Raw genomic sequence first — 26,485 nt, forward strand, 5'->3', positions numbered from 1 at the left:
ACTTTAAGTAAATGTGAAAAATTCTCTGTAATTGGATTTACTGCATAAAGCAACAATTTGTAAATAATATTAATGACTCTTTTTTTTATTTGTACACTATTTTTCTAATCTATTTGTTTTTCTAGTTTTTATTTTTCTAATATATCTCTAATTCACTTCCTCTTGCTGACCCTTGTGCTGCTGTAATATTGTGTGAATTTCCCCAGGGTGGGATTAATAAAGTCTTTGTCTATGTCTAAGTCAGTGTCAGATTCCAGGGTGATATTTCACATCTTCTCTGTTTCTTTCGTTGGTGCTGAACAAAATGCTGGAGAAACCAACCTAATATTGAATTTGCAATGCAGATAACGGGTCAGATGTCTTGCCAGTAGAGTTCGTAGTTATTTGGCAGTTCTTAATAAGATTGCCAATGCTCCACCAAAGTGGCTTTTACACTGAGCTATGACGCATGCTGCCTTCAAAGCCCTGAGGTATTAGAGTCGATGGTAGAAGTGATGGTGGGGGTAGCGGCAACTGTGCATGTGTGTGGGTAAGGAAGTCAGGGGGTTAAACCTTTGGTCAAGGACTGTGGCTAATAGGAGTGGACAATACAGTGTCAAAATTATATCATGATATTTCAAATAAATATGTAGAAAGAATTACTAAATAAAGCTTTATCAGCAATTGCAGCCCGCAGGATTTAGTAGTGCAAGCAAAATGAATGGCGTTTTCCATCCTATAGTGCAATAGTAGTGACACAGCATAAGTCATATGTAAGTAAAAAGCTGCTTAGGCAGTGCCTTCCCTGGAAATTTTATGTATGCACTATATTGTGACATCATAACATTGAATTTGAAAAATATTTTCTACCTGGGATGTACCAGTTACTTAAATCCCTCCTTTTCCCACCATAACACTATTTAGGAATTTTGCATCCACCATTTGCTCTTCTTCTAATATGAAATTCGGTTGAGTCATTCACTTACTTTTTGGTTGCACATCACCTGCTGCTCATATCTCCTCCTTCACAGCTTGGTTGTAATTGATGACGTTTTTGTTTTTTGCCTGTGTGGTGAAACAGATTAGTTTCCACTTTTAACAGTTTCCTTCATATTTTGCAAAGTATCAAACTTTGTTGGAGGTCTGACCTCTTGTATCCCAGCCACTTCCTGTTATTGAAGTAGCTCCCTTTTTTAGGTACTTGGATTTTAGGTAATTGGATGCTGAAATGCTGGACTCGCTCTTAGGCATGTTTGGGCTTGTGTTGTTGTTGTGGATAGTAGGGAACATAACGCATGGCATTACTATATCACTGAAAGCATAATACTGTTTATACAGTAAGTGTACGGTATGAGGAGGTGGCATTTGGACTCCTGGTTTAGAGGAACTGATTTAATCAATTTTTTGGGAAGAGAAGAACTCATTTTCCCAGTGTTCGTGGGATTGCTAGCAAGATCACAGCTTGTTTAAAGAACAATTTTCAATTCAAATAGCTTTTCCTGTTTATTTTTCCAAAGCACTGATCAAACAAAGAAATAAAATCTCTGTTGTCTGCTGTCCAAATCATGACGAAACCAAGTTACTCACCGGGTCATCCAATTTGTCACACTACATGTGGAGGTCCATTTTTGTGGTTGCAAATTTTAATGTACAAGGCTGTTAAACAATTACCGAGTTGCGGCTTTGCACAGACTCTCTGCAGGCCAATTCCCCTCAGCACTTAGAGTAGCTTTTCAGTTCTGCTCTGGCAAATTCAAAATGAGCTGCTGGGGTGCATACCAGTACTGTTTTGTAATTAACTGTCACACTGCTAAATTAATAGAGAAGAAAATAAAGCATGGAAAATGCAGAAAATGAAGAGCCCTTGCTGCAGTCACTCAATCTTTAGTCAGACAGGAATTACATTAATCAGCCGTTTTTCTTTATGTCAAAGTGTAAATCTTCAACCCCAACATCTGGTTTCTCTGTCATTGAGGCTTCCTGCATCCCTGCCTCTTGCATCCAACAAAAAGCCACATTCAGTTTGTGCCCCTTATGTTCTCTCCCTATCCACTCTTTCTGGGATTTTTTCCCCACAGCTGTAATTAAAGGGGCTGTCTCTCTGACTTTCTAACTGTCCTAATAATTACACATTGGTGCAGAAGTGCTGGAGCCCTCCGGATTGCTCCTGGACCTCTTTGATAAATTTGGCAACTGCTCCCAGAGCTGTTGCTGGGGCACCTCTAGTGACTGTGAATGCCCGTGACTTGGTGGATCTGTGTGTGATAGAAAGGTTGGTGTGAGATCACTGCCACTGTATCCCCAAGCATTCAGTTCTCTGCAGAGATTGATTGGGGTTGCTGTTTGTGATGGACCCTTCTGTGTGCACTCTTGTTTGCACTGCAAAGGGGTTTCTGCAGCTGCACTGAGGACTGTGTGTGATTATGTGCACACATTCATTACCAGATCATCCGCATTTTAGTCTGACTCTTCTTATCTGTTTTGACTTGCTCCAGCCGTTACATTGGAGTCCATTGGCTTCGTGGATAGCAGCCAGGAAAACGGTGCATAATAATTGTAGTAAAATGTCTCTTCTCACTGGTGTCCTCTTTTTGCTTTAATGTGTGTTGGGACATATGGTTTCATAATGCTTGACTATCCAAATGCCTGCCACCCCCTCCTGTGGTCAGAAGCACACATGCAAACCCTCTAGACAAAGAAAAACACAGAGATTCTCTTTGCTCACTTCAGGTATTTGAGGCCAAGCTCTAATTGGACCTTGTCTTAGTCTGACCTTCATTGTTTTCACAGAGAAAAGATCGCAGAGAGACATTCCTCTCCTCTCCATGTCAAACTATCAGGCTCAACAGTAAGGAGGCATGTTAAAGCAACCTTTAGCTGCCACCCAAAGCTTCTCCAAAAGGGTCAGCGCTGTCTGAAGCTTTGGAGTTTATTTCTTAGCACTCTCCTCGGTAGGTAGTCAGTGTGTGTGTGTGTGTGTGTGTGCCTTTTGATTGTTATATGCACATTTTGTGTGTGTCTTGCCTGCGACTGCAACAAGACAAGCACCCAAGAATTGCAAGTTTCAAATAGTGAGTCGGCTTTCGAGTTCGTGATGTGATTTACCACTGAGCCATTAGCAGTCAAGCTGGGTATGCTTCAGGTGTTCTCAGAGGGAATGGGAAAAGAAATACTCCCCACTGCACTGCACACTGATTTTAAAAGCTCCCTTGTGATTTATTAGGAAAACATTTCTTTAGACCACCCGCAATCACTTCACTGCCTTAGAACGTATAGATGCAGAGTGTGCACACAATCGCAAGCTCGCATGCTGAAGTAGCAGGAGAGCAATTTGGGGCGGATTTTAAGTGGCCATTGGAGATTCACAGTAAATCACTAGATTTTCTCTTCTCTGAGCTCTAAATGTCCTGTCATCGTAGTGCTTTGGTAGGTGCTTTACAGAGCTGCTTGTGCCAATATCTACATGTTTTTGCTGTCTACTCCCACTTGGGGTATGGCAATATATCATATAACCTTTAATGTGAGCTACTCTTGTTTTCGTTTGTGCTCCCCCGTCGATCCTTTAGCTTTTGCTGTGCTGTGGAGAAGACAGATGTCTTAATGTTCATTAATTTCTTTGCAGTGGTGAGAAACTGAAAAGTCAAAATTGTTCACTGTTTCTGCTTTTCATTCATTCCACAATAATCTTTCGGTCTTTGTTTCTTTTATCTTCTTTGTCTTTATTGTTACTCCTGCTATGATTGTTCCCTTTCCAAGTTTTAGACCAACTGCCATTTCAGCCAGTGGGTAGCATCATCACTGCTGGGTAATACTCCAAGCACGTGTCTGTTAAGATGCTACCAGAACCAATTCTTACAATAACTTTTTTCTAAATTTCAGCATTCAGAATTGTTTTTTTAATTACTGTTTTTTGTACTGTAGGTGACATTAGCAGTGTACATACCAAGTCTGCAGTTCCTCCAGAGCTGTTGGGGGCAGCATAAGTTTACAGGTGTTCTTGTCTGACTTTACATCCTGAAGAAGGAGGAAATTTGCAAATCAGGGACAAGCTGGATTGGCTTGTGTTACTGCAAAATTGGGCTGACTGAATACCAAGTAAATACAGGGCCAGTATAATAGATACCCCCCCCCCCCCCCCAAAAAAAAACAAACAAACAAAAAACAAACAAACAAACAAACAAAAAACAAAACAAAACAAAAAACTTTTAATTTGTAAAGACAGCTTATGTAAGAGACAGTGGTGTGTCTCCTGAAAAAATAACAATAACAATAACTAGGTTTAACACAAAAGGGTTATTATATCTGGATATCTTCATACTTCATGTTTATGTATGGTTTTTAGTTCCAATAATATAATTCATTTAACAAATGTCAGTGCGCTAAATATATTATGTGAATTTCTGAATGTGTTTTATAATCAGTGTGCTGAAGTACCAATTATGATGACTAATAACGCTTTGAAAATTACCTTTGATTAATGCAGATCTGACATGAGTCATGACTGAATCATCATTTTCACCACTATATGAGCTACCTGGTTATTCTTTGCTTCTCTTAAAGGACTTTGCTAGTGGGCAGATAAACCCAGTCGGGTCGACCTGGGTTTATCTGAAAGATTCCCTCAGATTTTCTTCACTCCAGCAAAAAATATTTATTTTTTTTTAAAAAGTTCCAAAGTTTTCATGTTTTTTCGTATATTTCTATAAATTGGTTTTGCTACCTCAGTAGAGAATTTCTTTCTGCATCGTTTGGGAAATTTTCTTATACAGCTGCAACATATCTCCACGTGATGCTCCTTTTTTTCACTCACTGAAGCTTGCATCTGTCTGCTTAGTGCAACTGAGTCACATGGAGATAGCAAAACACAGCCGAGGACGGGGAGGGGGTGCTTGCATAAGGGAAGTTTGCACAGACATGTGTACTGTTTGATGAAATGGGAACAACGTACTGAACATAGCTGAGAGAAACAAACGAAAGCATTGATCCTATCGTGCTAGCATCAATCTGACACCAGTTCAATGTTGGTATTGAGACTATCAGAAATACTACACATGGACTCTCAGAATAGCTCTGCCTGGATGTCATTCATATCCCAAAATACAAGTTACCATTTCGTTGGAGGCAGAGGGCATTGCCATTGTGAAATCATGCATGATTCCTAAGTTAAAAGGTTTTTAATGGATAATGTTTTATCAACCAATGGAAGCCTATCCAGGAACCATGTAATGTTAACATTTTATGGCTTTCCATCACCGTCTCATTGATTTTGAATGGTTAAACATTTAAAACTTTTTACTGAAGGAGTTTATCAAAGTCAAAGTAAACTTTATTGTCATCTCTGCTATATACAGTACAGTATATATAGAGACGAGACGACAAGGCTCCGGTTCCATTCAGTGCAAAAAACAACAATAAATCTAATTGTAAGAAATAAATATACTCTTTAAGACTAAGGTAAGGGGAGTCAATATGCACTTAAACTAAAAAGGATCAGTCACAGTCTAGCTTTACAATTTACAACTGAGATTTAAAGTGACCTTGAAGTGGTTTAAAGAACATGGGATAATATGATTCTTTATATTTCATTCTGGTAAAAGAATTGGTTATTGAGTAATGTGTAATTCTACTTGTACGAGTATCAGCTGGTATTTCTGGTATCATTCCCAGTCTTTGTAGTCTCTACATTGCTAACACTTTATTACAGGCATTGTAAATTAAATAAATAGTAAGGCTTTTTTAAAACTGTTGACACATAATCAAATTATAATTAATAATGTTTACTGATTTGCTTATGACATAAACATAGATTGACTCATGCTTACTATTTATAATTAATTATCATTTGATTGTTTACAAATGAAAGAAGTCTTATATAAACTTATATTTTATTAACTGCCAATGCACAATTTATGAACAATAGTTGTTATAACCTGCTACTGATTTCCCATAATCCTTTCCACATAGATGGAGAGCTAATGGATATTGTAAAGAATGTGTCTAACTGATTATGCATAATGTGTGTTGTGTTTAGTACGACTACTACAAACATATTACATCTCCACACAAGGAAATCATTGATTCTTTCTTCCTCCTGCTTTTTTTTTGCATCTCGCTGAATCAAGGTCACATTTGAACTTTAGCACGTTTAAGAGGCCAATCCTGCAATCACGCTTCCTGATTGGGGTGTTTATTCTCAATCAAGATCTCAGGAAGGCCAACATCTTTAACAGCCCATCATCACACCTCACAGCAATCACAGCATTTGTCATTTCTTGTCTATTACTACAAACACCCTTAATTGGCTGCTGTATCTCCCTGGACCACGCTGCCGCTACCGCTGCTGCTGATTAAGTCACTCAGGATTAATAGCCCTTTTTCATAATGCAGACTCTGAAATTAGCTCTGTAAATGAATTCTCAAGATTATGGCTTGGCTGCAGTTTTTGTTTTATTTGATTTTAAATTGTGTTTTTTTAAAAGGTCTTGCTCCAGTTCATTATAGGTTTTATGTTCCCCCTGACCTGGCTGACCTTAAGCTTTGGCCGAGCTCTGTTTTAAACTGCTTGCCTGTGTGCTGTCCAACACCAGTGTTTGTCCGAGCAGCTTTGCCTTTTCCTAAAGCCAGGAGCTCGGGCTGCTCATCTTGTCACTACCGTGGATCCAACTGCCAGCTCCTCAGGCCCCCAGTGACATCTGCTCTTTGCATTTGGCTGCCAGATAAATGAGGTGTTTGCTTTTCTTTGGCACATCAGTACCTTTTGGAAGGTCATTGAGGGTGATTTCACCAGGGAAAGTGAACACTGTTGATATTAAAGGACAAGTAGTTCTGAATGTGTTAGCCCATTAAACACAAATCATATACGCTATAGGTTACTGCCAGCCATTTCCCAAAGGCGACTAGGTATTTACATAAATTTCTTTGCTTTACCTATCCCACAGCAAAGTGAATATTTCTTGATGTTAGTAATCCATCAGGGTGAGCATTAAGTTCATGAAACCTCTTTGTGTCCAACCTCTTTTGTTCCATTTGTTGAAGGTTGCAGGCTGTAGATTTTGTAGCTACTGAAAACTACCAGAAATACAGTAGAATTCTCAATCCTCTCAAATTTATCAGAATGATTAATCCCCTACCCCTCTCACAAGTTTGTAGTCCCTTCCCACAGTAAAGTGAAGTTTTCAAGATCAAAAGAGCTTCTATTGGAGACTTCAGTTAAAAGAAAGGAAATGAAAAGCTTCTTCGATATCTGACCATTACTTTAAGTAACATGCAGTATTCACATTTCTCACCAGGCGTCAAGACCAGGCATTAGTGGCAGTTTGTTCATTCTGTCCCATTTAGGAAATGCTTTTACTGGTGAAAAAATTATACCCACAAACAGGAGCAGTCTAGTATTACCATTTTTGTGAATGTGTCAACGTTACACTCAAAACGCAGCTGATGAACAGCCTTGCAGAGCTGCTAGTATTTTAGAAAAGTATGTGCTTTTTGTTGTTTTTATATGACTGGGAAATGCATGATAGCAAGCTCTGACAGTCATACAAGCAAAGCCAAGGCAAAGTACAGGGTGTACTGGTTTAGGAAGAAGTTTAGAAAGAAGTTTAATGTGAAAGCACATGAGTGTTTAGTTTTAAAAGAAAAAGTCTTAAAAGAAAAAAAATCAGGATAGGATTCGAGATAGTTACCTTGATGTCTGATGAATGTCTTACAGACAAAAACATTTATTATATAATGTATTATATTAATACAGTTATTACGGATTGTTATAGATAATGTGAATCTGTAATTCACGTTAAAAAAAACCCTCAAGCAGAGAACTTGAGCAACCCCAGACAAAGGTAGCATGTCTAAGTCTCCTTATGTACACAAAACATATCAAATTTAAAGCTGCAAATTTCTCATCTCTCCCTTTGACATGCCAGTGCTGCTACCATCCATTGTTGGCTGCTGTTTCAGCTCCTCTACCACCTCAACATCCACTCAGGCTCCATGTGAATAATTACTCATCATTCCCCAATTTTATATGTAACATATTTGCAGCGACACGCTTGGCACCTAGATGCCAAACTCTAATTATGTTCCTCTGCTGTAATCATTTCAACTGTAAGATGTCTGTCTAAACTATGCTTCTTGCTTTCTTTTGCTCATGTACTGCAGTTAGCTGGCATGCAGCATCGGTCTCTGGCTTCAGAAGTCAGATTCAAAGCTCCCAGAAAATTGAAAAGGAAAAGAAATGTGATATACAAAACCACAAACATGTTTAGAGGATATCTTTTCTGTTAATGGGTCAGACTGGTCGAAGCCCAGTGTATCCAGCTCACGAATCTGTCTCAAGGAATACACTAAATCTCTTTATTATGCCAGTGCCTTCTGCCTGCACATCTTTCTCAGTAGGCAAATGTTTTGTATTCTTTTACTTCTCTCTACCACACCGATCCTCCGCTCATCCATTTATAGACAGCTCTGTATTTGCCCTCCCTCTTCTGATTCTTTCAAGTAAATCCTCCCATGATCATTTACTTAACATAGCTCCTACTCAGACCCCCCATCACTTCACCCAGCCTCTGCATGGAAATGTGCTTTGAATTAGCGCCAAGTGTTTGTTTTTCCTCTTTCAGTAAACATAGACATAAACAGCGTAGAATACGTTTAGATCCCCGCAGACCACGGCCTCTCTGTGTGAGGATCTAAACGTATTCTACGCTAGATTCGACACAGCGAACACCATGAGACCGGACAGTGTGCGCACCGCGGATGACGTCAGTGCGCACACTGTGTCTGAGGAGGATGTGCGGAAGTGCTTCAGGAAGGTGAACGCACGCAAAGCTACTGGTCCGGACGGGATTCCCGGCCGCGTCCTCAGGTCATGCGCGGCTCAGCTGGCTGGAGTGTTCACACACATCTTCAACCTTTCCCTCTCTCTGTCTGTAGTCCCAGCCTGCTTCAAAATGGCCACCATCGTCCCTGTACCCAAATCCTCCACCATCTCCTCATTGAACGACTGGCGACCTGTAGCCCTGACCCCCATCGTAAGCAAATGCTTCGAGAAGCTGGTCAGGGACTTCATCTGCTCTGCACTACCCGACTCACTGGACCCTCTACAGTTTGCATACCGCCACAACAGGTCCACTGATGATGCCATAGCCCTGACACTACACACTGCCCTGTCACACCTGGAGAAGAGAGACACGTATGTGAGGATGCTGTTTGTAGATTACAGCTCAGCATTCAATACCATCGTTCCCTCGAAGCTGGACAGGAAACTGCAGGATCTAGGACTGAGCAGCTCCCTCTGCAGCTGGATCCTTAGCTTCCTGTCTGACAGACGCCAGGTGGTCAGACTGGGCAGCATCACCTCATCCCCCATCACACTGAACACTGGTGCTCCACAGGGGTGTGTACTGAGCCCTCTCCTGTACTCACTCTACACCTACGACTGCACAGCCACTAACAGCTCCAACATCATTGTGAAGTTTGCGGACGACACTACAGTGGTGGGTCTTATCACCAACGGTGATGAGACGGCTTACAGGGAGGAGGTCAGCGCCCTGACCCACTGGTGTCAAGACAACCATCTCACCCTCAACGTCGCAAAGACAAAGGAGTTGATAGTGGACTTCCGGAGGTGCAGAGAAGTACACAACCCCATCACCATCAACGGCGCTGCTGTGGAGAGAGTGAGCAGCTTCCGGTTCCTTGGCGTACACCTGGCTGAGGATCTTACGTGGTCAGTACACACAAACAAAACAGTGAAGAAGGCGCAGCAGCGCCTCTTCTTTCTCAGGAGACTGAAAAGATTCGGCATGAGCCCCCGCATCCTCAGGACCTTCTATCACTGTGCCATTGAGAGCATCCTCACTGGATGCATCACCACCTGGTATGGCAACAGCACCGCCTACAACTGCAAAGCTCTCCAGCGAGTAGTGCGGTGCTCTGAACGGATAATTGGAGGTGAGCTTCCCTCCCTCCAAGACATCTACAGGAAGCGCTGCCTGAGGAAAGCGGGGAGGATCATCAAGGACTCCAGTCACCCCAGCCATAAACTGTTCAGACTGCTTCCATCAGGAAGGAGGTTCTGCAGCATCCGGTCCCGTACCAGCAGACTGAGAGACAGCTTTTTCCATCAGGCCATCAGACTGCTGAACACGTCATAGACACCTCAGCTTCACTACTGGAACTTCAACATTATGCACTCCATACTGTATATAAATGCCACTTGTTTTGCACATATTCAACTCTGTATATTTTATATATTTTATTATTATTATTATTATTTTATTTTATTTTTTTACTATTTAATTTGTAAAAATGTGTATACATACACACACACACACACACACACACACACGTAGGAAAATATTTAGTATACACATCCAGAAATGCATACACTATTATATATTGTACATATATTTATTAGTTTCAGGTTGGCCATTCTTGTATTTTGCTCGTTTGTGTTGTTGTGTTTGCACATCTCTGTTGCTTGTGGGGCTCGCACACAAGAATTTCACTCGCATGTGCTGTGCCAGTGTGCCTGCACATGTGATGTGACAATAAAAAGTGATTTGATTTGATTTGATTTGATTTGTTTGATGAGATAAATTAGCTTTGCCATGCCTTCTTCTTTAGAGCAAAGGTACGCCACAGGAACAAGAGTGCGTCACACACACTCTGTGAAGCTTTAAATTCCCTCATACAGATCACCGTCACCTTTGATTAGCTTTGAATTTTCTCTTGTGTCTCATTTAGGACTTCTCTTTCCTCAGTGCTTTTTGTGGCCACTGTGTAACATGTAAATCTTCCTTCCTTGATCTCAAACCTCGGTTTGCAGCCAGCTTCCACTATGACTCATTTTGCTGGAGTGCCTACTTTTATGTTCACTGTCATTAATTATACAGTACCTACGTAAGTACCGTGCATAATTATCTCACAGCCTCAACATGGAAATGTCTTGTTGCTGTTCCTGTTCCATTTGTCAAGATGCAAAACAAAATGTTATAAAGAAAGACACTTGTGTTATTTGCCTCTTATGCACTGTAAATGAATGAAATTACACAAGAAAATGATGTAGTAAAAATAGTTCCTTAACTTCAAAAGGCACTTTTCCCAAAATCTAAATATTTTTCATTCTTTTAGATCTTATTTCTCTATAAATATTATTGTCGCAACATATATTGCATCTTTCCACTAGTTTTCACAGTCTTTTACCACTGTCTATAACTCAGACAAGTAGTATTTTCATTGCCCGACAGCATGGCACATCCCACCTCTTTGACTTTTTCTTTTGTCAGGTTATAGAGATTCATCTTGTAGCTGTCAGAATGAATGAGGTGAAACATATGTTTGAGGTAGAAAATGTCCTGGACAATCTTTTCCATATAAATATTATATTTAAAGGATGAAAAAAATATTGCTCTAAAAGTTTTACTTAGGGAGTAAGAGAAACATCAAAAGAAATAACTGCCAAAAGACTCCTGAGTCCAGGGCATCACTACAAATTCACTTAACATGCTTAGTATAGTTGAAGGACTAGTGTGGTGTTTTGGAAAATACACCTGAGGTGGCTGCTTGCAGGTTAGATGAGAATACTGATTAGGATACAGTCAATTAGACTGGAAGAAGGTTGCACCTCATATTTTGTTTCCAGGTACAGGTAAACACATTCTGGCAACCCACTGGTTAGTCCGCCACAAAAACACCGATGACACATGTGGGATGGTTGAAGAGTCCAGGCTCAGTTATGTAGGTAATCTTCTGATGTATTTGCCACCACTTCATATCTTAAATAATGCTCACTGGTAGCTTCTTCAATGATGTGTCTCAAAGTTGTACTAAGTTACTTAACTGAATGTTATTTCACCTCTAATTGCTACAAGCTTCTAAATTTCATTTAGGACTTCAAGTTCTGTCCAAACAAATGAAGCATGAGGACTTTGAAATGCTAAATAATCATTTTTTAGCTCTTACAACCACAGCGGCTTAAACTTGGGTGGCCAAGAGAACCTGGACTGCAAAGGGACTGCATGTGGAAACTGGAAAGCTTCAGGTGTCTCCACATATCTAGTGTAGCCATATGTTTAATCTGTTTATAATGATTAAACTAAATATGATTCAACCCAAGGATACTGATGATTGACATGAGCAGGTGGTAAATACATTAGAGGATTACCCAGGCAACTGTAGCCTGGAATGCCCACTAGCTATAAGTGGTCAGCAACAAAATAATGGGCATAGAGCAAATCCCACATATACTTAATTTTTTTAACTCTTCGGATTGAGCCGGAATACGTTTTTAGTTCTGTCTCCTGACAAATACAGGTTAGTAGGAAACACCCTCAAAGAGCAGCATGAAATTACATGTATCCAACAATAATGACTCATATGATGCAATTCGTGCATAATTTACATTTCTACTGTGCTTATTTCACGGTTACAACATCCACCTGCTTCTCAGAGTTACTCTTTTTGAGAGAAATTCATCCACCTATGAAACAGGATTTCTGTTCTGACACTACTCTGATGGGATTAGCGCTGTTCAAATGTGCAAAATACTCAATTTATCAAGAAGCCAACAACTGGGAATCATGTGAAATTAGAAATGAAATGCTGTCTCTCATATAAACCTGTACCAAATAAAGACTTGGATCTCTTTCTGCAAATAGGGTGCATAAAGACCTAGCCACTATTTGAGCATTTACAGTATTTATGGGGCACATGTAGTATAAGATACATAAACCTTGTGATTGAAATTCTGAAGATGTTATAGTCTTCCTTGTCATTTGTTGCACAAGCCTATTGGCATCACACTTTCTTCTCTTCCTTCCACCTGTGCCTCTCAACATTGCAACACTTTGGCTTTCTCTCAGTCAGCTGTTATGATATGTTGTGACACTTTCCCCTCAAGTAATTGTGTGTGAAGGAGATGTCGCTGAACTTGAACTGCTATCACGGCCATATTACTCCCACCAAAAGCAGAAGAATACAGTAGCTTTGTTTCTTTGTAACTTTACCTCCCCTTTGACTTAATCTTTTCACCACTTTTCATTCACCAGGTGGTGGGTCAAAACCATCAACGGAGAAGTAAAAAAAGAAAAAGAAAAAAGGGAACAAAAAAGGAGGAAAATGGGAAAATGTAGAAATGGTTATTTGCAACGAGATTTTGAGGAACTGCTGAGTTCACCCCACAATCAAATATAAATGTTTTCCCTCTGAGTGGTAGTGCCAGATTTACATTTAGATTGTTTTAGCGTGAGATGCAGCATTGGAGATATCGTCTTTTTAAATGTTGGTGCTCCCTCTGATATGTAGTAGAGCTAACTGGCAGCAATGTCAGTGCACCAAAAGTCATGTTTTGTGTTCCTCAAAAAAAGAAAAAAATCCACAAATGTTGTTACGTTAGCTTCATGAACTATTAGTGTGAAAACTATAAAGTGTGAAAAGAAGCTCATGCTAACACAAGCGTGGCAATGCTAAACTTCTGCACAAAGACAGAAGACAATGTTGCTGAGCTTTTAATTTTTGGGTACTTGAGCAATACAAAGCAAGGGGACTTAGTTTCATTATAATCAAGGCAAGGCAGACACCTCTATAGCTGAGAATCCAAAAACTGGGCAATACACATCAATACAGGCGAATGGAAAATACATACTTTTAATTTTCAGTTATCGAAAGAAAATCATGTTAGAGAATAATTATAGAATAATTGAAGATGTGGAGCAGCTATTAAAATCAAATGTGTCCCTAAGCTGCCAGTGCTGTATCCTGAGGAAGACAGGTAATGGGCGGCGGTCGGGGGGATGAGAGGCATCCGCTGCTTGAACAGTTGGCTACACTGACAGGACAGCATCCATCAGGGCTTCATGGATGACGGCAAGTTACCAGGTACGAGCCCAGAGAGAGTGAAAGAGCTGGCCGCATTGACAAACACACATTCACAAATCTTATCCCAATATTTACCCATCATTGCTTGTGAAATATGAAATGTGGGTTGTTTATCCTGAAGGTAATAACCAACCATGTCCGTAATTTGCCTCAGTTGGTGTAGAGGGAACTATTATTTGATGCATGACTCCACCTCGGAATTGCAGATCATGCCTATGAAGTCCCACTACAGTGGTAATGCAGGAGGACAGCTGAGAGCCTGTGGCTGTGTGTGGTCGTGATGAGATGTGTAATTATCCAAAGCAGCCTGACAAAGTGCTGCAGGTGCATGAGAGATGAAAGGAAATGAGCCAGGAGAGAGGTCAGGCAAAGAGGAGAGGAGTAGTTATTGTAGCCTGCAAAATTCAAGGTTGATCCAGTTTGGTGAAGTCATGCAATGATATATTGTTTTTTAGTCTTTATGTCAGTGAATTCAATACTCTCTTGCTACGTGCTCGAGTCAAAGCATTTCTCATTCAGTCTGGAAATACAGTGCTTTGATAACCACTGCTGAGGATGACTATCAAGGCTACAGTATGAATCAGGTACTTTGTTTGCACTGCCAAGAGTCCAGGTGGAAGAGGTGGAGGTTAACATCACCGATCAGGGTAATTAATTGCTCCAATTTAGTCATTAAGTGTTGAGCTGGAACCGATAGCTGACACCTGCAGGGAACAGTGGGATGGAGGGACAGGAGAAAGGTAGTGACTGTATCGTTTTAAAAATAAAGGGAAGTATATAAGCTAAAAATGAATGCAAATGACCTATTCTCGTAAATTGAGTGATATTACTACAAGAAACCTGTATTGATTTGTTATGTAGCTCATTTTGGCTGCAGTTTAAAATTCAGTGGCAGTTCATAGGTGGTTACTGTGTGTGTGTGTGTGTGTGTGTGTGTGTGTGTGTGTGTGTGTGTGTGTGTGTGTGTGGGTCTGTGGCCACTGAGGTAAATTCTGACAGGCCCCTGGAGTGACACCTTCACTGGTTCTGCTTCTGCCAAGACACTCATCAGTGATCCCACGGAGAGGGAGGAACAGAGCAGTAAATTGGAAGGCAAGAGAGAAAGAAAAAAGTTAGAGGAGAGGCAGAAATGTGTACAAAAGAAAATCTAGGCAAAGAGAACAAATGGCAAAAAGTAAAAAAAAAAAAAAAAGATGGCGTAGCTATTAATCTGCAGAAAGACTTTTAGAATAGCACAAAAAATACATATAATTTTAGGCTTCTGAAAAAGTGCAATTATAAAATGAGACTTTCCTGATTGGAATCTTGATTTAAATTCAGCTCAAGTAAAAAAAATACTTAAACTCTGTAAAATCTGCTTCCCAAATAGTTATAATAAAGCCACAATAGAGGCCACATAACATTCCCTGTAATTTTACCTAGGTCATTGTGGTTAAACGGTACAAAAACAAAAGGTTGCAAAGACTGAAATTCTCACATGAAATCCACTGAACTCTAATTAAGTTTTGTTTTGTTGCAAGCACATCTAAACGGAAACATTTCAATAAGATAACCACAATTTGTGGCTTAAGCTCATTTTTACAATGGAGACCAAAGTGGTATGGATGTTCTCATTAGATTGTGAGAAACAAAAGCAATAATTTCTCACAAATGCAGACTATTCTTTGAGTTGTTGCGTAAAGCATTTGGGTAAAGAAATACAGATAGAGAAAGAGCAATGGGAATTAAGCACCCAGTGAGTGGGGTGTCATCCAGAAAAGGCTTTCCATCCCTGTCTGTTCTGTACAAGTAGGTTTTCGTGCAACAGATGGTCCAAGCAAAGCTAGCCAGCCACTTTTTACCTCAACTTTTAAATAATTTCTCACTCTTACAGTCTTTTCCTCTACTTCCCAAGTTGCCTTGACCTTTTCTTCATCGCTTTCTTATTCCTCCCTCGCTTTCAAAATGCTTCTAGAGCTCCTTCACCTGCTTTCATTGTCTTCAGCAGTGCCTGCTCTGTAAATCCAGTGTTTCTTCTTGGGTTCCAGTGCTGAGTAATTACAGCACAGGCTGGAGGAGGTTACGTTTGCCACACCAGCACTCTTTGTCTCTGATATTCAAATGAGCTTTTGCGTCCTCATTTGTCATCTGTTCGATGTTGCGTGCACGCGCGTGTGCTTACATGTTTGTGTACGTTGCGTCTCATCTCTTATTTAGTGTATCCCACGGGAACGTCGGTGAGGTGAGAAATTAGAAACGGGGCTGATTAATTCCTGGAAAAAAGGAATTAAAGGGTTCTTCCCTGCCATCCTCTTTGTGGAGGAGCTGGGATTTACCTGCAGTGTGATTGAAGGTGGCTGCTCTGCGCTGCCACTGTCATTAATAATCACCAGCCTTCAGAAAGATTCATGCTGCCATGTGCTAGTTGGTTCAAAACACTTAGCCATTACACATGACACCGAGGGCTTGATAAATGACAGGCTAATAGCTCTCCATTCCAGCACCAAAGCTGTGGGACAACAATAAGAACCATTAAGCTTTTATCAAAAAGATTACAAGAACAGGTTACAATTCAACAAAAGTGGCAGCTTGTCAGAAAACTGAACAAAAATGAATGACTGTAATGGAAAATTAGTACAGCTTGGTTTATTCTCTATTTGTTTGGCTGGTATTGTAATACATTTTAAAAAGAATCAGAGGCTGTGCATTTCTCATTTGGGGCCTGTGTGCTTGGAATGAATATTACTGGGGAGAACACAGGCGCTGTTGACTCATAAGCAAGAAGCATCTTTCTGATGGAATGGCTTTGCTTCTGTGATGCTCTCATTTAGTCAGCTCACAGAGTAAAACCTTTAAAGCCCCCCTACTCCACTTCTTCTTCTCATGTACAGGGAAAAATATAATAAATGTGATCAAATTTACAGGTTGCTAACAGTGTTCTCTCCTGTAAAGCAGGTTAATTTGTCTCCAATAAAGAAGCAGTCGGAGCAAAATCGCTTTATTACTTTAGATTCAGGATGGAGTGCCTTAGTTTTTTTTGTTCTTGACTTTTTTCTGAAGGTGTATTCAGCGGAGATGAATAAGCACTTTATGGCTGGCTCTAATTTTCCCTGGTCAAGTGTTAGGCTGCAGGTACTAATCAGTTTCATTACACTAACTCAGGTGATAAGGCCTCTTGGGAAATTGGAAAAGGAGTGTTTAGCGCTGCAGCACAGCCTTTTACCTAGCCCGAACTCTTCATGTGTTGCATGCAAAATGAAAAAGCAACACAAATGACAGCATGTTACACTTTTAAAAAATTACATATTAGTAACGGCCTCAAGGATATAACTGAAACAACCACCTGTAGTGTAAGAGAAATACAATGGCACTTATATATTGGAGGGCATAAAGTATTTCCATGCTTAAATTTTGCAGGTTGCACGGGAAGCTTTTGGGATCCAAAGTCTGTCAATTACTGACAAAAACGTGATAGAACTGAACTGATCAAAGGCTGTCCTGATGTAGTCTGGCCTCTTTGTTCCTTTCTCAAGGGATGGGGGAAGGGGTTGTATTGATGCTCTGCTGCGACTTCACATTCAAAAGGCTTCTCTCCAGACCAGAAAGCAAACAGAAATTCAATGCATATGCTGAAGACCAACGCACATGCACAGTCACAGACATACAGTATTCGTACAGATTGACTCACCCGAGCATGAGAATGGCTAGCGACAATTTGTCACATCAGAGCTACGCGCCTGTACAGGTGCACGGTCTGCCCCAAACTGCGTTAGAATGATATCATATGTTTTCCTGTCGCCCTCCCAGAGAGACCTGCCTGACCAGAAAGATGATCGCCACGCCTGAGATTAATTCTGGTTTTTGCTGCTAATTATTTTATGCCTTCGTTTGAACTGTCTGATGAAATCCAATTATCAGGCAGTCTGTGTAGCTTACAAGATTGGGGCGGCGACGAGGGGAGGGGAGAAATTGGAGGGCTGGGAGAGAAACAGGGACAGGGGAAACACTGTCTGCTTGTGAGATATGAAGAACCTCACAGAGCAATCCTTTATATACGATGCTTTTAAACGCTTGTTTACTTTGAAATGGTGACTGTGTTTCTTTTTGCTTTTCAAATCACCAAATAGGCAAAAGGCTTCAAGCAATAGTTTGTCTGGCTGGAGCTGGTTAGCTTGGATTAGCTTAGCCTCTGTAATTGGGGTGAAACACTAGCATGGGCTCTGTTTAACAACATCAAATATCTATCTACTAACACCTCTAAAGGTCACTAATTAAGACACTGTCTTTTTTTACACAAAAACTGAGGAATAGCACCAGCAGCCCCACAGATTAAGTAACAAGCTAACAAAATTAAGGCTTTGGAGATCTTTGTAGTATAAATCTAGAACTATTTCTTGAGAAAAACGGGTACACAAGAGAAAAGATGGAGTCAAATGGACAGGAAGTCTCCAGATATCTTCATTGTTGACGAAGAACTTAAATGACAACAGGAGTATCGACTTTGCAGCAGGGAGTGACATGTTGCTCATGTTAAAATCGACTTGTCTGTATGTAGGATAAGTGAGCCTAACAACAAATAGCCTAAAACTAACAATCAAGTGAACCTTAAATTGAACTACACACCTCTGAGAAATGTCAATTTGTGTTGCCTAGCTGGTTCTGCTTTATGCAGCTCATGGGTTAAATCTGTGTTCTGCTGCATGCTCAGTGTCCCGCTCTTTCACATCCACTCACATGTTCTGAAATTGGTTGTCATGCTTGGACGTGGAGGGCTGCTGGTAGCCCCAGCAGGTAGCCACTTTATTCCAAGACAGCCAGGAGCAGGGCTAGAGCAGACACCAGATAAATAGGTAAATAAACCTCTGCCTTAGGCAGGTATCATCAATTTTGATTCTCCCAAATGAGTGTGCCTGAGAATCGATATACCTAGGGGATCCTGGTCCATCTCCATCTCAAACCGAGAACTCGTGCTTGGACTTAGACCGCACTGTGGCACTTTGCAATAAAGCCTGAAATAAGCCAGACTGCACCATCGCCTCTTGCTTTCTATCGCTCTTTTCCATCCTCAGTCGTTCTACTTTTTTACAGAGTTGCCCAAACTTTCCATTCTTCTCTTCATCTCCCATGGCTTCACTCCCACCAGTGCCTCACACCTTCCTCAACCTGCTTGTTTACACGTTAACAGCAATTATACTCCTTTGCCACGCTTAAAGAAAGACTGGAGACATCTGTACATTTCTACAACTCATTAACACTTCTGCATGTGACTTTTTAATGCATTTAAGAGCAGTGAAGCTACTCCCACTATTATGTGCCTGCTTCATTTCACCTTGCATTTTACACCCCACCCCCCACACAGAATTTCCTTTCTTAGTGCTTTGAGTATTTGATTTTTTCCCCCCCTTTCTATTCTCACACTTCGATTCTTCCGCCTCACACAGTTATCACAGCTCAGTGTCTTTCTCCTTCATGCGGTTTCTTTTCTTACACTCTCTGTCTACCCTGTCAAAATCAGGTTCCCTTCATGGCCCGAGTATGCTCCAATTCCAATTTCTGCTCAATTTATTCACTGTACTTTTCATCTTGTCTTGGTCTCTCAGTTTTTTTTTTTAAACCTCCATTTTTCCCCCAGTTTCTTTCCATGTTATTTCCTATATATCCGCTATCTGGTACAATTTGTCAGAGCTGATTCATTGTCAGAATCTTATCAGCAATCTCATTGTCACTCTTCTATATTTCCGTTGCCTATAAGACTTCGGACTTGTTAATCAGCCCTTTTTCTTTCAGTCGCACTTCAATTTTAGACTGAGATTAACACAACTTCACGTTTCTAGTCCTGAACATTTTTAGTCACATCTCACTGCTCTTATTAACTGTACTCATTTATTTGTCTAAAAAATTAAGAATTTTCTTCTAGGGGCTATAGCTTTTAGATCAGAGTTGTAGAATGTGGATGTATTTTTAGTGCAGATTTTACTGCAAACTCTTAAAACTAATGATGAACAAAACCCACTTTATTGCATTTTATTTTAAGAAGCACCACAAAAAGATTAAATTGGATCATCGGTATGCTGTTTCATTCAGCAGTCACAGACATTACTCATTAATCATTCACAAATGGTGGGTGTATTCTTAAACACACAATCTTTTTTATGTTTTTTGCAGCTCATTAGCTTCACGTCCTTGTTTTTGCCTGAATGTAGTGTTTTAATAGTTTCAGTTTGTCGTCAGTCCTGCCATGATATTTTCTGTTTTCCATTTCTCATGTGGCATACTCTCTCAATGCCCGACTTCCTCTAGTGATGCCATAACATCAAAGGTATGGCTTAAATTCAAATTTTCTGTCACAAACACTCAGTGTCCAACTCAGGAAGAAGAATATTTATATTTTAATATTTTACAAAGCCCTTGTATATCTGCTACACTGTCAGACCAAATAATGTTATCTTCTGGATTAGCAAAGAATGATGCTAACGCTCACGCTCTAAAAGTAGAGCTGCACTCTTCAACTGGGTGGGGACCAGAATTGGCCAATTTTCAGTGTTCTTAATCATGACTGGCAAGTCTGCATCATACGTTTCATCCATGTGCAAACCAAGCAAATAGTTGCATATGCAATCACAGCTAAGTGGTAAAAGGTCATTAGTGTAGAAGCTTTTCACTGTGGGCAAAGACACAAACGTAGCCATGAAAACATTCTTAACAAGAAACCTAATCAGACACTTAAATCACATTTTAAAAGGCTTAAAGAGGAGAAATGGCCAAAGCTATAGATATCCACCTCAGAGCCCACTGTACGCCAGTGTCAAGGTGACGATGTGTGGCAGGCAGGATGTGGACCCAAACGCAAGACTCAAGACGAAGGAATAAACTCAAAACGGCAACTTTATTGCTGGAAAAACTTCACGTCAAGTACAAAACTAAACTAGGAACTGGAATCAAGAAACTCGAACACTAGGAAATAAACCAGGAACTGAGAACTAGGAATTAACTAAGAACACGAAGGGGGGGAAATACAGCATAGTGAGAGTACAACATGACAACGGACAGAGGAAAACACAGGGCTAAAATATACCAGTGAGTAATGAGGGAATGGAAAACAGGAGGAAAGCACAGCTGGGGCTAATCTGACATAACGAGACAAAGGAAACAAAGCAGAATACGCTAACATAGGACACAGACTGTCAAAGTAAAACAGGAAGCACAAGGCGTTCACAAAGACGCAGACTAGAAAGAGACATGGAAACATGACAGACTCTGGAACAGAAGGAACACAAAGCGAAGAGACGAAAGTAACAAGACATGGGACACAGGGAAGAGATTAATTAATAAATAAGCTGGAGAAAAAAAACAAATGTCAGATACTTACATTATTGTTACTTACACTGTTTTGTTATATAAATCTGTCTAAAAGTGGGTGCACAGCAGCTCGTTTTCAGTTAATTACGTGTACCTTCTTTCTAATAGCAGAGCAATTTTCAATTATTTAAATGAGAGATGATCTTTAACTTACTACAAAATATTATTGTGAATTAAAAGAAACATTTATATTTGCTCGTGTAGGATCTTAAAAAAAAGAAAAAGCTCTTAAAAAGTCTGACTAGCTTATCCTAAAAAATCTAATTATAATAACTGCTATTGCTGTTATCCCATAGATTCAGTTCTTTCAGTGATGTCTCTCTCTCTCTCTCTTATAACGTCTATGGTTTGACCGTCAGTCAGCCAGAAACTGTGACACCAAAGGTCACAGTCCAGTCCAGTTCCCGCTCAGGGGGCTGCAGTGTTAGCTGAGCCATACACACAAACATCCAACCCTTGTGAACATGATACAAACACACCATCTGTCCATCTGCATCCTGGTGACTTCACGGTTAAGTTTGTGTATGTGTGTTTCAGATGGATGTCTGTGTCTGGCAGTTGCAGCAATCGTGATGAGATGTAGACTGATTTAATTGCACATCAAAGCAGCAATTTACCCCTGCCACAGGGCTAGTGTGTGTGTGTGTGTGTGTGTGTGTGTGTGTGAGAGAGAGAGAGAGAGAGAGAGAGAGAGAGAGACCACCTATGCATAGTCTTCTCAGTGTGTTAATTGTGATATGGTTTAATGAAAAATATAAAAGTGGATTATATGGATCTCGCGTACACACACACACACATACACCGATTTTGTGTCATACTGGGGTGTTTCTATATAAATATTTCTCTTATTTTGGTCAACCCTCCCAGAATGGCTTCTCAGCTTCCTTTTGAAAATACAAGGGACAATTAGATAAGTCCCTAAACGACAGGCAGCTCTCATCCCTCTGTTAATTAGTCTGCTCTCTCTGTGTGGCTGACTTGCATGATGAGGGAGGTGGAGGAATGAAGGAAGGAGAAGGAGCATGTGTATCACCAAGGGAGGAAGGGTGGAGTATTCAAACTCATCCATCATAGACAACTGAAACAACTGTGATGGCAGTACTGGGTTTAGTTCATTAAAATCCTAAACTTTAATAAATGTGTATCACAGGAATAATTATCAGAGTATTGATATGAATATTGATCAGATGAGAAAATCACATCTAAAATGATCTAATTTATTCTCAGTGCAGCTAATTTTGCTCCACAACTCTTCATATGCATTGCATACTTTTGCAGATTTGATAGCATTACATCATGTCACAATACTAAAAATAGAGGAGAATACACCAGCCACCCTTTTCTGTAACCCATCATGCCTGTGGTGTGGTGGTTGAAAAGCAAAACTCGAGTCAACTCATGCTACTGTACATACTGTATGATTGTGCTGATCTATAGACTGCTGCTCTATTTATTCTAATGGGAGAATCTGGTGCACAGTTGATAGTGCTGGTTTACTGACCAGCTCCTTGGCCTTTGCCTCAGCATGATTTAGTGCCGCTGCTCTGCTGACATTGATTAACTGAGGAGTCTTTACAACCTGCAGTCAACATCCTGGATTTACTGTATCCCATTCGTCCCTGGATCCTGAAAACAGACCAAAAAAGGGACAAATTGAGAGAGGAAACACAAAGACGTACGAGCTGGAGTCAGATGACAGAGAAGAAACAATGTAGAAAAGAGAGAATAAGAGAGTGAAAGAAGTAAAGAGAGGAAAAATCTTGGCAGCTTTCCCAGAGAAGTATGTCCTTCTCCAAGACCTGCTGTAATAAACTGATAACATCCTTTCAGCACCGCCATGTACAGTGGTATACAAAATATGTTTGAGCCTGTGTTTAGTAGCTATATTGAGAGGAGGATGGTTTATATAGATAAATAGATAGATAGATAGATAGTCTAAACGAGCCCTGACGGCAGATGCAACTTTGCCTCTCGTGTTGAAGGTGTTGAAACCATTTCTTTCCTACACCCTGCCTCAAGCTACATTTACTATTCCAGGCGAAGGCAAGTAGGCGGCCAAGGGGACCTTGATGTCACCAGAACAAGTTTAACATTTGCCACCATATAAAGTGGCTTTGCAGGCAGGCCAATGAGAAGCCTCAGACATTTGAAAATTGCCTGGCCACCCTTCCCGCACATAAAAAGCTTTCTGTCACCTCATTTTTCAGGAGAATCTCTCACTCTGTTCCTCCCTCTCTCTGTTCGTTACCTTTCTCTTTCTATCGTTCACTCTTGCCCTTTTTTATTCACATGTAGGATGAGCTCGCCTTTTCTGGCCACAGAGAGCAAGGTAATATGTTTTAGAGAAAGTAATGGGAGATATTCCACTTCCAGCTGACTCTTTAACAGGAGCTCGGGTTGTGGTGGCTGGTGTGTGGGTGCGCTGTATGAATGAGGGAGACCAGGGTGGCTTTCAGCTGTAAGTAATGGCTTTCTGTATGGTTCTGGGCAGCCCTGAAGCCTATTCCCACTCGGCACCATCAGGGTGCTCAGCAGTGTCAGCCCTGCTTTCTATAGCATAGAAGCTCTTTCTCTTTTTTTTTAACCTGTCCTTTGCCACTCAGACCATCGTGTTTATTGAAAATTTGAGGAATCGCAGCAGAAAAGCATCTAAATGCAAACATTCAGACAGACAAATGGACTTGATAAAAACACCTGTCTGGGTTTGGGTAAGTGTGCGCACGCAGTTTTGTGCAGTAAAACACAGTAATTGACGACACTTTTCAGCTCTGAGGCACACAATGGTGGAGGAAGCGCAGTCTCATCCTTGCTTTTTATTCCCTCTTCCTTCATGGCTTTTATCCCTCTGTCCCTCTTGTCCCAACTCCTGATTAACTGCACCTTTTCATGTGAGTACGAGGAGCTCCTCATTCATGTCCTACAGAGCCTATTAAAAAATAATCTGCATTCGTGTGGGACCTTTAAATATAACAATTACAGAGTTCTTTGTAAAATAAAATGCCTCACTTGCAATATCAAAAGAAAAGCGAACAATAAGAAAAACAAAAGCATGAAACTCTTTGTTTAAAAAAAAAAAAGGCACAAATTATCTACAAAAAGCATTCAAGTGTGTCCTGAGTTGAGATGTATGCGCAGGTGTATGCACTAATGAGTTTATATCAGGTGCATGTCTGCATTCGAGTGCGTGCGAGCAAGCATCTGTTCATGTCATCCACACTTCATTCACACTCTTAGCACACAGGTATATCCACATTCCCATAGGTATTTTAAACATTACTTATTCAGTGTTCATAATATTCCAGGCTTCATTTTAATGCAGATCAGTTCTCCTCCCTCATAAACAGTGCCTTCTTCAGACTTTCAGATTCTAAGGAAAATTTTATTGCCTGTATTTGCACTGTTGGCATGCATACGTGTGTGTGTGTGTGTGTGTGTGTGTGTGTGTGTGTGTGTGTGTGTGTGTGTGTGTGTGTGTGTGTGTGTGTGTGTGTGTGTGTGAGAGAGAGAGAGAGAGAGAGACAGAGAGAGAGAGATGGAATAAACCTGTCTCTGAGTTAACCTGTGTGTCTAAGCCCATATGGTGGTTTCTTAATCTCATGGCAACTTTTGCGTTTTGGGAGTCTTGCCATATTCCCTCACCCTGGTCTACGAGCTTCTGTTCCCTTCCAAGCATATACAGAGAGTGCAGGCATAGCAAAGCATCAGGGGAAATTTATGGCTGCTTAAGATTCAAGTTCCCCTCTCATCCACTCAGGCTTGGCATTTGAGTTGGGCTGAAATAAGCCTTGGCTTTCTCAGTACCGTTTTTGTTTCTCTGTGCCTTTTCACACTTTGTTTACCTCACTTCCTTTCGCTTTTATTTCAGCTACCTGCCCATTTTTCTTCCTCTCTCAATTTGGATGGTAATTGAGGAGTTATCAATGAGTCATCTCAATTGTCAGCTGTACAACTTATTCTCTTCCAGCACACAGTATATGTTCCTTTTTTCTTTCATTCTTTTTTTTTGTCTGAACAGCCGTACGGTCCTGCTGTTTTGCCTCATACAGGTTTTATAAGCTGGAATATAGCCACCCACTCAGCCATTGTTTTTATTTAGGTGTTTCATGCTGTAGCTCGCCAGCAACAAAAGAAACCCACCCAAGGATAACACATGCTTCAAGACAGGTGCAAACACAGAACAGTCCCCTTTTGTGCAGAAAATGTGAAGTGCTAAAGCCATTTATGTATGACACAGCGTGACAGGTTGCTTGCTAAAACCTTGGTAATATCCTCCTGGAAGGAAAACAGCCCTTTGTCACTCGAAGGGTAGCCTCATTTTTCACTCTAAGGGACTTATACACAGACACTGATGGGACTAACTCCCCCTGTGAAACCAGCATTAATGTGTGCGTGAATGTGTGTGCATGTGTGCTGCGGGGACAACAGAAGTGTGTGGCGATGGAGTGACAGGCAGCCCGAGTGATTAATGTGCCTCCTTAATAATGCAGCATGGCGAGGAAAGAGTGTTGCGACAATTTGAGAAAAGCAAATAAATGAAGCAAGATCAAACTTGTGTGTGAGAAAAACACACACAAAAAAAGACTTCTTTGAGCCATGAGTAAAGATGGTGGCAGACGTAGACTGGCAGCTAATTTTATCCAAATATAGATAGACAGAAAAAGGTAGAAGGTGAGATTAAGATGGAACGACAGATGGATTGAGCAAGTCATCCATGAAAGGCTGAGGTTGGACCAAGGTCTTTGGAACTGAAAGGAAAATGCGACAGCTTGGCTCTGTATCTTTCTTTCAGGATGTCTCTGTATTTTTGTCCGTCTGTCTGTAACCATCTAGCTGTCTGTCTTATCTACAGTATCTGTGACAGGCATGGTGGGGAACAGGGCACATCTCTGACATGCTGAGATCTGGCTGAATCTTTCCTGCTGATATTACCACACAGCAGGAGAGATCATACTGACTTTCAGTTGCGATTAGTCAGCTTCGGTTGGAAGACTTTCTAATAGCATTAATAAATCAAGGAATCTCTGTATGTTTTTCTGCCTTTATTTTCTTTGCATATCTCATTAGCTATTCACCCGATCCACTTCACACTTATATTATGGGGGACCTAGATAAGTGAAGCGTCAGCTTTGAGGCTGTATAGATGAGGGGCTGGGCGGTAAAGGTAGTATTTGTAGGTTCTTATGCTAGATTTATTACTTCCTGTCTGTGATCTCATATAACATATTCAAGTCACATAGTTCAAAAAATAAACCTTCATTGACTTGTTGTCATTTATTCTCCTTTTTTGGTAGGA

General features: G+C 40.6%; 1 protein-coding gene across 2 annotated transcripts in view; it reads left to right on the forward strand.

Moving 5' to 3' along the window:
* Positions 1-26,485, forward strand: part of ncanb (neurocan b) — a 186,069-nt gene that overhangs the window by 8,699 nt on the left and 150,885 nt on the right. The window contains exon 1 of one of the 2 annotated variants that reach the window (XM_086281801.1): positions 24,321-25,162. The exons of the other annotated variant lie outside the window; for it this stretch is intronic. Coding sequence (XP_086137927.1) covers positions 25,092-25,162 — 71 coding nt within the window. The 5' untranslated portion in view covers positions 24,321-25,091. Of the gene's footprint in view, positions 1-24,320; positions 25,163-26,485 lie in introns of those variants that run through there. 2 annotated transcript variants of the gene reach the window in all.

This window comes from Aulonocara sp. 'chitande type north' Nkhata Bay, linkage group LG23 (assembly GCF_057382095.1).
Source record: "Aulonocara sp. 'chitande type north' Nkhata Bay isolate Kocher_YH1m ecotype deep benthic linkage group LG23, A_spYH_male_GT1.1, whole genome shotgun sequence".
NCBI classification, from domain to species: domain Eukaryota; kingdom Metazoa; phylum Chordata; class Actinopteri; order Cichliformes; family Cichlidae; genus Aulonocara; species Aulonocara sp. 'chitande type north' Nkhata Bay.